At 43.0% G+C, this 9029-nt stretch overlaps 2 protein-coding genes across 3 annotated transcripts; one reads left to right on the forward strand and one right to left on the reverse strand.

Annotated features, from left to right (window-relative positions):
• The first annotated feature begins 21 nt into the window (after nucleotides 1-21).
• On the forward strand, nucleotides 22-3093 carry hmces (5-hydroxymethylcytosine binding, ES cell specific). 2 transcript variants are annotated; one of them, XM_070838940.1, is made up of 7 exons: nucleotides 22-187; nucleotides 290-508; nucleotides 1179-1322; nucleotides 1418-1600; nucleotides 1916-2070; nucleotides 2151-2343; nucleotides 2789-3093. In XM_070838940.1, the coding sequence occupies exons 2-7, from the start codon at nucleotides 320-322 to the stop codon at nucleotides 2975-2977; spliced, it is 1053 nt and encodes a 350-aa protein (XP_070695041.1). In that variant the 5' UTR covers nucleotides 22-187; nucleotides 290-319; the 3' UTR covers nucleotides 2978-3093. The 2 variants fall into 2 exon arrangements, with proteins under 2 accessions (XP_070695041.1, XP_070695050.1); XM_070838949.1 differs by having other exon boundaries at nucleotides 22-174.
• A 47-nt stretch (nucleotides 3094-3140) lies between these two features.
• On the reverse strand, nucleotides 3141-8714 carry rab7a (RAB7a, member RAS oncogene family). The gene is made up of 6 exons (XM_070838959.1): nucleotides 8396-8714; nucleotides 6574-6636; nucleotides 6143-6269; nucleotides 5115-5333; nucleotides 4872-5000; nucleotides 3141-4758 (listed from the first exon to the last, which is right to left on the reverse strand). Exons 2-6 carry the CDS (start codon nucleotides 6624-6626, stop codon nucleotides 4663-4665), a joined length of 624 nt encoding a protein of 207 aa, XP_070695060.1. The 5' UTR covers nucleotides 6627-6636; nucleotides 8396-8714; the 3' UTR covers nucleotides 3141-4662.
• Nucleotides 8715-9029: the final 315 nt, after the last annotated feature.

The following is a 9029-nucleotide window of genomic DNA, read 5'->3' on the forward strand; positions in this document are numbered from 1 at the left end:
CGTGTGTACTGACGCCCAGGCTGTGCCCGGGCTAGTCCTGGGCTACAAATACACAAACACACACACACACACACACACACACACACATACACAGGGATGTAAACACACTCACACACACACACACACACTCTCATAACACACTAGCGATACACACAATAAGAGCAACTTTACCAGGTATAAATATCAGGTAAGCAGAGCTCTGTCTCCTGAACTTCAGCTAAGCTAACATGCTAGCACCGTGCTACTAGCGTTACTTACCTTTGACCCGTGTTTCACTTGCGTTTCTCAGGTGGGACAAAAAACTTCTTTTAGCCGTGAAATGTGTGGAAGAACCGCTTGTACTCTCGCACCCGCCGAGGTGAGCCGAGCCTGCTCCTACAGAGACCGGGGGGGCAGGCGGAGGCAGCCCGGCTGGAGGGATGGAGACGCGGACAAGTACCGACCCTCGTACAACAAGAGCCCCCAGTCCATGAGCCCCGTCCTGCTGTCCCAGAGGCACTTTGACGAGGTAAGAACATCCGAGTGTGCCACTCTTTAATAAGCATAAGAGTAGATGAGACACAGTTTGAGAACAGTGTAAAGGAGTTATGTAGCAGTGCACGTTATAATTTAAAGTATATAGTTAAGATGATAAGCATCCATCACCTGTCTAACAATGAGTTAACTTGTTAACTTGTGTAACTTTAGGACACAAACTGTGAGCTAAAAGATTTTAGCTTTTAAAAGGTTTATGTAAGGCTGCAACGATCAGTCTATTAATCAATCAGCTGTTTATTTTAATAATGGATTTATCATTTCATGTGATTTTTAAAGAAATAAATGTCCATATTTTCTGATTTAAGCTTCTCAAATGGGAATATGTTCTCGTTTTTAATTTTCTTTTACTCCTGTAAAGCACTTTGTCACGTTGTTCTGTGAAAAGTGCTGAAACTATACTAAATAAACTTTACTTTTCTTACTTACTTACATTTGAGATCGTCACCCTGAGCTCTGTGATCAACGTGTGTCGGGATTTTCTGACATTTTGTGGACCAAACAGCTGATGGATTAATCGAGAAAATGATAATCGATAATAAAAATAAGCCCTAGTTGTATGAAGTGCAGAGTTGCATTGGATAGATTTGTATTGTCCAGGTGCTCGTGATATTGTGTTCACTTCATGTGTCGTGTGTCTGCAGAATGCTCCTGTGGATGAATGTGTGTTGGCCTCCATGCGTTGGGGTCTGGTGCCTTCCTGGTTCAAGGAGGACGACCCGAGCAAGATGCAGTACAGCACCAGCAACTGCCGCAGTGAGAGTATTTTGGGAAGGAAATCTTACAAGGTGCACAGTCTGAGGCGCCGCTAAGCTGTGTCATATGTTTTGCCCACTGGTGCATGCACACAGGAGTGTCTAACCACTGTGTCGTCCCCCCAAAGGAGCCGCTGATGAAAGGACAGCGCTGCGTCATCCTGGCTGATGGGTTTTATGAGTGGAAGAAGCAGGAAAAAGAAAAGCAGCCTTTCTTCATATACTTCCCTCAGACTCGGGGACCCGGTCGGGAGAAAGCAGGGGATCAGGAGGACCCTGCGACTTCAGCGGCCTCCCCTGACATGACCGAGGTTCGTATTGTAGCGACAGAAGTATCACAGACCTGTGCTCTCATCCAGAACAGAAGCAGAGAGCATGCAGCTGTGGCGGAAATTACCACTGCTGAAAATTTCCTGTGTGGGAGAAGAGCCAAAGCAAAAATGTGCACATGTCCACCAGGTGTTTTTTTTTAAGCACTCACAGTGTCATGCTCCTCTGCAAACAGACTCACTTTACTTCTGATGTTGGTGCCAGGCAAAGGAGTGTGAAAAATGACAACCATACCCATAAAACCTGCTTATTTTCACTCTGGTTATGCCCACTGCTCTTTGCTACTTGTTGTCCAGAGAGGAGAAGCAGCAGGTGAGTGGACTGGGTGGAAGCTGCTGACTATGGCCGGACTGTTTGACTGCTGGACTCCTCCTGGTGGTGGAGAACCTCTTTACACATTCAGCATAATCACTGTGAACGCTTCCCCTAACCTGCAGAGCATCCATAACAGGTAAGGAAGGCTCACGTGGGACACTTTGGGCTTTTATTTGTGCTTGTGAAATCCTGAATTAATGCACTCTTGTGTTTTAGGATGCCAGCGATCCTGGAAGGAGAGGAAGAAGTCAGGAGATGGCTCAATTTTGGCAGCGTGAAGTCCGTGGACGCCTTGAATCTACTCCAGTCTAAAAACATTTTGACTTTTCATCCCGTCTCTTCGCTAGTAAACAACTCTCGCAACAACTCTCCAGAGTGCCTTCAGCCAGTGGATCTGAACAGCAAGAGGGTATCAGATTTACTTCAGTATTTTAAGTTCAGTTTGGAAAATTCTTATGTTTTCAAGGTTTGCTTGAATGCCAAAATACTCCTTGAATAATTCTTGATTTTCAACATAATCCAGTGTTTCCTCCACACAATCACTGATGAAACAAAAAAATCTTTGGATATTTGAACAAAACATTTTCCATCATCATATTTGTTTGTTGTCTCCGGGCGTCTCACACCAGATAGAAATCATGATCAGAATATACAATATACACAGCGAAGTGGGAATATTTATTGTTTGTGGGTATCAAGGAATTCTGTAAACTTTATTTTTCACAATTGAATATTTAGTAATTTAGAAGAGAAAAGTCTTTTTAGTTAAGTTACCTTGAATGTTACTCCTAATAATCTCTACAAACCCTGGATCTGATGTCAGCTGTCTGGTAAATGTGACCCTTGACCCCCAGGAGCCCAAGCCCACCGGCAGCAATAAGATGATGAGGAGCTGGCTGGCGAGCAGTGCTTCAAAGAGGAAGGAGCCCAGCACGCGTGACATCAAAGACGAGAAGGAAAGCAAGGCGGCGGGTCGGCGAAGGTCCACAGGAGCGCTTCAGCAGTGGCTTCATGGAACCAGCAAAAAACAAAGAACCAAGTGAAGAAATGAACTGTGCACTGTTTAAAAGACCATTAAGGCCTCATTTAGTCCACTTTACTAGTTCAACAGGTTTGAAATAAAGGTATGTTCAGGTGTTTTCTGACTGTAAGAACTTCACAGATAGTAAGTGTTATTAATAAATATCAGAAATAAACACAGTATGCTTTATTCAAGATTTTTATTACCCTTATTACTTGAAACGCAAAGACATTTTGAAACAATGTAGATGCTATGCATTTATCATATTAACAATATAATAATGATGAATGCCAGTACTCCCCCCCCCACCACCCCCCACACATTTTTTTTCCTCTTTCAAAGTTACAGTATGTATGCTATCTTGTAATCTATAATGCATTTCAAAGTTTTAACATAATACGAACAGACAGTTAAAGATCTGATCGGTTAAAAGAAAGTCAAGCACTTAAATTGTTTGCCAACACGAGCGACCGGCAGAGTCAGATATGGAGATTTACAACACAACTTTTTGCCTTCCCCACGCAATGATTGAGTGGTTTGCAAATATACAAAGTCTTGCAATAGTTGACAGTAAAAAGAAAGGTACTAGCTAATAGTTCTCAGTTATGAATGATATTTATACTTGAGAAAAACCCTCTTCTCCACGACTATCAGGTAGAATGACGCGCTGCCTGGATCTGATTCACTCCCTCGTCACATGTTGCACAGAGATTAATTAATTACAAAGACGAAACCTCCGTCTCCCCAGTGGTGGAACAGCGAATAGCGTATCAGGGACAGCACGAACATCAGGGCGCTGGGTCTGGATTCACACGATGTCCCCAACCTGAGCTACAACTGCATTTATTGCGGCTCCAAAACGAGATGCCTGAACGAGTCTAAAGTTATTGTGGATGACAACAACAACAAAAAAAAAAAAAGAGAAATCTGCACACATTTGTCGTGGAACTGCTTTTTCAATTCTGTGCCAATTAAAGTCAGTCAGCAGGCAGCTTATTAATGTGACCACACATGCACCTTCCTCACTACTTCACTTCTGACTCCCTGTCCGTTTACATAAGGTTGCATGAGGTAACAAGTATTTTTGAGTGAAACAAATTTTAGCCACAACACAAATGAGTAAAACTGGGGGAGCGGTGTTTCTTCAGTTCATGCAGCAGCGGCGGCCTGTAAAGTAAAGAAAACAACCACCGCTGCTAAAGAAACTCGAGATTTAAAAGAAAAACCAACAAAACTTTTTCAACTTTACTCGTCAACACAAACATGTATAGAGCTAATGCTTCCATTTACCACTTTAAGTATCCAAATAAAAGCAGTTAGAACCAAAACTGGGTGTCAAAGCAGCGATATAGTACATGGAACCTAAAATGAGATAAACCCAAAGCACCACTGCCATGAAGAAGTACATGGGGAAACACTGGGAAGTTAATAAGCATCATACAAGTAAATTCCATCATGTTTCCTTAAGGTGTTCTTTGGGCTAGGAGACTCGTATTTTATATAAAATGTGTGTTTTGTATACATAAGGAAGTGAGTGCAGCATGTTTCTGTGTGTCGTAGTATACTCTATGAGTGGGATGCTGCTTGTATGTCGGGCATTAGGGATCAACACAGTGGGCCATGGGAACGGGGGTATATAGACAAGGCAAGACAGGGTAGCGAGGGCAGTGACGACCCCCCCTGCCCCCCCGAGGATCCTCGGAGTCCTCAGCAGCTGCAGGTCTCGGCTGACGGCTTGGCTCGCTCGTTCCTGTCCAGCTTTATCGGCTCCGGGAACTCGTTGTACAACTCCACCTCGGTCTCCTGAAATGAGACAAGTGAGTTGAGTGGCATTCCACAGCTTCCACAGAAACTTGAGCTGGAAAATGTTATTTCTCAGCGCTGACAAGGCGCCGGCTCTCTCCGCCGTCCGGTACCTGTTTAAGGGCGTTGCGTGCAATAGTCTGGAAGGCCTGCTCCACGTTGATTGCCTCCTTCGCGCTGGTTTCGAAATATGGGATGTTGTTCTTGCTCTGACACCAAGCCTGTGCTCGCTTGGTTGTTACCTGGACCACAAAAGGAGGAAAGTCCTTTTAAAATTCCTCCATTACTTTAAAGTCTGAACAGCATTTTCAGGCAGATTACGGCACCCAAGCAGAAATGTGATGGTCTGGACCCACCTGTCTGTTCTCCAAGTCGATCTTGTTGCCCAGCACCACGAAGGGGAAATTCTCCGGGTCTCGAGGGCTGGCCTGGATCAAGAACTCGTCCCTCCAGCTGTCTAGAGTCTTGAAGGTGTTGGGTGCCGTCACGTCAAAAACCAGGACGCAGCAGTCTGCTCCGCGGTAGAACGCTACGCCTAAGGACTGGAACCTCTCCTGACCCGCCGTGTCCCAAATCTGAGACAGAGAGGAGGAGAAGAGATGGTGTGTCAACAGGCACAAAATAATCAGATTATCGTACATTAAGAGATTAGAGTAATACTTTGACTGCAGTGTTTACGTGGTTCACTTTAACCAGATCTCCCTAATTACCTGTGCTTACACCGTTAATGATGAAATCCAGAGCCAGAGAGGTAAAATACAAGACACTTGTCAGAAAATGAAGGATTTTTGTTGATGTTTGTGTTCATCATTGAGATATTTTTGGTTTTTGCCTTTTAAAAATGACTTTTTAATCCAGCATCACTGGTCATAATGATGTTTGTGTAAAAAACAACATAGCTTTGTTGCTACGGCCAAAGGAAAGTAAAGTTATCCAGCTCTGTTAATCAAGTTAAACTTAAGTTTATTTTCAGCCTGAACTCAACTAACCAAGAGTTTACAGTAGTGAGTTCAAGTAACAGACTGGCCATCTTTAATAGTTTTAACAGGTGGGCCGTATTGATCCTTCTGGGGTTGAATTAAACATGCCGGTTACAAATTAATTGTAGTTATTTTAAAGTTAAAGCCTTCAAAATGTGTTTTCCTTAATTGGTCATTTAAAGTAAACATGATAAATGTTTTAATGAATTGCTTGTACAGAAAAGTAATGCATAGAAATAATATCTTTTCAAAGTGTTCCACCATTAAAAACAGTTAATAAGTTTTTTCCTCATATCAAAACATTTTATTATCTTTTTCTGTATTTTGTAATTGTTATAGATGTGGTAGGTGTTGCTCAATGAGAGCGAGCCACTGTGGCATTGTCGTGTTTTTCCCCTCAGTACCTGCATTGTGACAAGTCTGTCATCCACCATGACTTCTTTCGTCAGGAAATCAGCACCTATTGTGGCTTTGTACTGGTTACTGAACTTCTTATTCACATACTGGTTCATCAGTGAGGTCTTTCCAACTCTGGCGAGAAACAAACAAAAAGAAAAATCAGAACTGCATTCACAGCATGATGGGCAGAAAGATGAGAAACAGCAAAAGTCACCGTGAGGAATCGAAGCACAAAAATAGCTCCCTGCTTGCTGTATTGAAGTGAGCACATTATCATCAGTCTGGATTCAAACCCCCCCCCAAAGTTAAGTGTTTTCTTTAGAGTGAACCGTCAGGCTTTTCTCCTTATTGTTGTACCAGAGCCTCACAGCTGAAGGGATGGGACAACAATGAGGAGAAAAGGAAAAACGATAAGGAGAAAAGCCTGATCACTCACCCGGAGTCTCCCAGGATGATGACTTTGAGTAGTACTTTCTTCCTTGACGTCATTGTGCCACAGCTGCGAAGACAACAAAGTAGATTAGAAAGGACAGAAAACCAGATAGATACGGCCGTGCCCTTGTGATGACCCTTCTGATGCGGATCTACAGGTCTCACTTAAAGATGATAACGTCTGCGTGCGTCCAGAGCAACGGGACCATCAGGAGTGAAACCAAGTCTCTTATACTTGACTTCCCTTCGCTTGACAAAGACAGAATAATACAATAACAGGCGTATAACAATTCGCTGCATTGCATCGAAATACAATTCATGAAAGGAACAATTCACCGCGCTTTTTATTCTCCTCTACAAAATACGTTGAACAATGAAGTATCAGAGTTGTTGAGCTGAGAAGACACAGATTTTGTGATATTCATGCCGCTGATAAAACACTCAATGGGAAAAAAACAACCCTGCATTGTTTCATTCTCAAGTTACAACTCTTGTGCATTTATAAACTGAACATAACAATGAACTGAAAACAGAAACAGAACGAACACGTAGTTCTCAGACACATATTGAACATACGTCGCGTTAATCATTACATGTCTGTACTGTAGTGCATCATGATGACTTCCCAGCTGAGGTCTGCATTTCTCCTTTAATCATTACCTTCATACACACCTTCAGATTCGAGTAAAACTACAAATTAAAAGCTCCGACATCTCATTTGTTAAATGTGGAAAACTACATGCACTGATTATAGCTCCTCCTGCCATTATCCTCAGCTCTCGATAAGATCAACGATCTTATAATGATCTCTAAATTCACCCCCCTCCATTGTCTTTTCACATAATGTCACTGCCCTCCTTGATGGAAAAAAATCAATGCAAGTGCATCTCAATTTCTGTTTATCGATGAAGAAGCACATCAGATGATCTTTCGTGCTAAAATCCATGGCTGATCAATAATTCCCATCAAACACATCGACAAGCCTTTCTGGCCTTGGCTGAGTGAGCTTTGTAATAACAAACCACTTCCAACAGCTGTAATGACCAAAGTCCAAACCCTGTTGCAGATGGGTTTTTTTAATTCTCCTCATTCAACTCAGGTTAGATCTTTTTTTTTTTTTTTTTTTAAAAAAGAAGAAAAAGAGCAGCAGCAGGTTTTATCCGCTCATCACTCCATGTTTACGGCCACATATCGAGTCTATTTCAGGGGCTGTTATGAGGTGAAACTAGCACAGAGCTATCGGTGCGGCTCTCATAATCTGCACCCCATGACACTGTGTCAGGGACTGATCACATGGTTTTAAAACACAGGACTAACGGAACCATGACTTGGCAGGCGTGATTAGCACAGCAAATGCTGGACTTGCATTCCGCACACATACACCGGTATAATCCATAAATATGATCAACCTGTCGGCCTGTGTGGGAGTTAGTGTTTCCACTGTTGAAACTGCAGCGGTGTCCTGTCTCAACATGTTTACTGATGTCCACAAAAACATCAAACACACTTGTAAAAGGGGCTAGCAAGGCAGAACAAACACTACATTTGGAGATCGGATGCTGGAAAACTAACGACATACTAACAAATTAAAGATTTATTATAGATCTGGTGGGGAAAGTATCATTATTAGATGCTAAATCTCTCAAAATCAGCAAAAGATGCCGTGTCCACCAACACTCACCACAGCAGTGACACTTCTTAATTTAAGCTAACGTTTAGTTAGCTGATGAAGCTTTAATAACAAATGTGAATCTTAGTTAACGACAGCCGCGCCGTTAGCATATATAGTGAGTAAAAAACAATAACTAAAGCCACCACAAACCAACCTGGGCGACGATCCTGCGGTAGAAAAATGTCAAAAGTGGACTTTTCCTCTGCCTCGGTTGGAAGCGTTAGCTAACGCGCAGGCTAGCTAGCAGGCTAACGGCTCCTACAAATGTCTGCCGTGAGAAAACAACACCTTCACAGCGTCGACAGCCGAATAATCTCCGCCGGCTGGCCTCGCAGCTAACTCTGCTTATCGACACTGCCGCCGCCGGTGTGTGTAAAGCAGAAGGCGGGTCGGTACAATGGTCCGTTTCAGCCCCGCTCCCGTTGACGCTGGCTTTTCCTCTGAAGCTAACGTGCTAGCTGCTGTTAGCCGAGCTGCGTCCACTTCCTCCAAAACAAGCCCCGTGACGTCAGACGCAGGGCGGACACGCCTTGTGCGCAACGGCACACACGTCATCAATCAATAAGGAAATTAATGATATATGATCAGACGTTATTGATGACATATAGGTGTTATTAATGGAGGTTTGGTTTATAGGTTCTAGCGTAAGTACCATAACCAAAACTAGTGTTTTTGGCACATTTACAGCAATGCATGAATGATTGTTTTAAAAAAGACCATTTGTTTAAGGTATTACACATGACCTGATAATCCAATCTGAGTGTCAACCCCACCGACACGCTTAAACA

Source organism: Pempheris klunzingeri, chromosome 2, assembly GCF_042242105.1.
Source record: "Pempheris klunzingeri isolate RE-2024b chromosome 2, fPemKlu1.hap1, whole genome shotgun sequence".
Taxonomy (NCBI): domain Eukaryota; kingdom Metazoa; phylum Chordata; class Actinopteri; order Acropomatiformes; family Pempheridae; genus Pempheris; species Pempheris klunzingeri.

Excerpts from the sequence above, each read along its gene's own strand:
- hmces (XM_070838940.1), top strand. The coding sequence starts at position 320 with ATGTGTGGAAGAACCGCTTGTACTCTCGCACCCGCCGAGGTGAGCCGA. Across the intron at positions 509-1,178 it reads CCCAGAGGCACTTTGACGAG|AATGCTCCTGTGGATGAATG; the intron begins GTAAGAACATCC and ends GTGTGTCTGCAG. Across the intron at positions 2,344-2,788 it reads TGGATCTGAACAGCAAGAGG|GAGCCCAAGCCCACCGGCAG; the intron begins GTATCAGATTTA and ends CTTGACCCCCAG.
- rab7a (XM_070838959.1), bottom strand. The coding sequence starts at position 6,626 with ATGACGTCAAGGAAGAAAGTACTACTCAAAGTCATCATCCTGGGAGAC. Across the intron at positions 6,270-6,573 it reads ATCATCCTGGGAGACTCCGG|AGTTGGAAAGACCTCACTGA; the intron begins GTGAGTGATCAG and ends GTTTCTCGCCAG. Across the intron at positions 4,759-4,871 it reads CACGCAACGCCCTTAAACAG|GAGACCGAGGTGGAGTTGTA; the intron begins GTACCGGACGGC and ends GTCTCATTTCAG.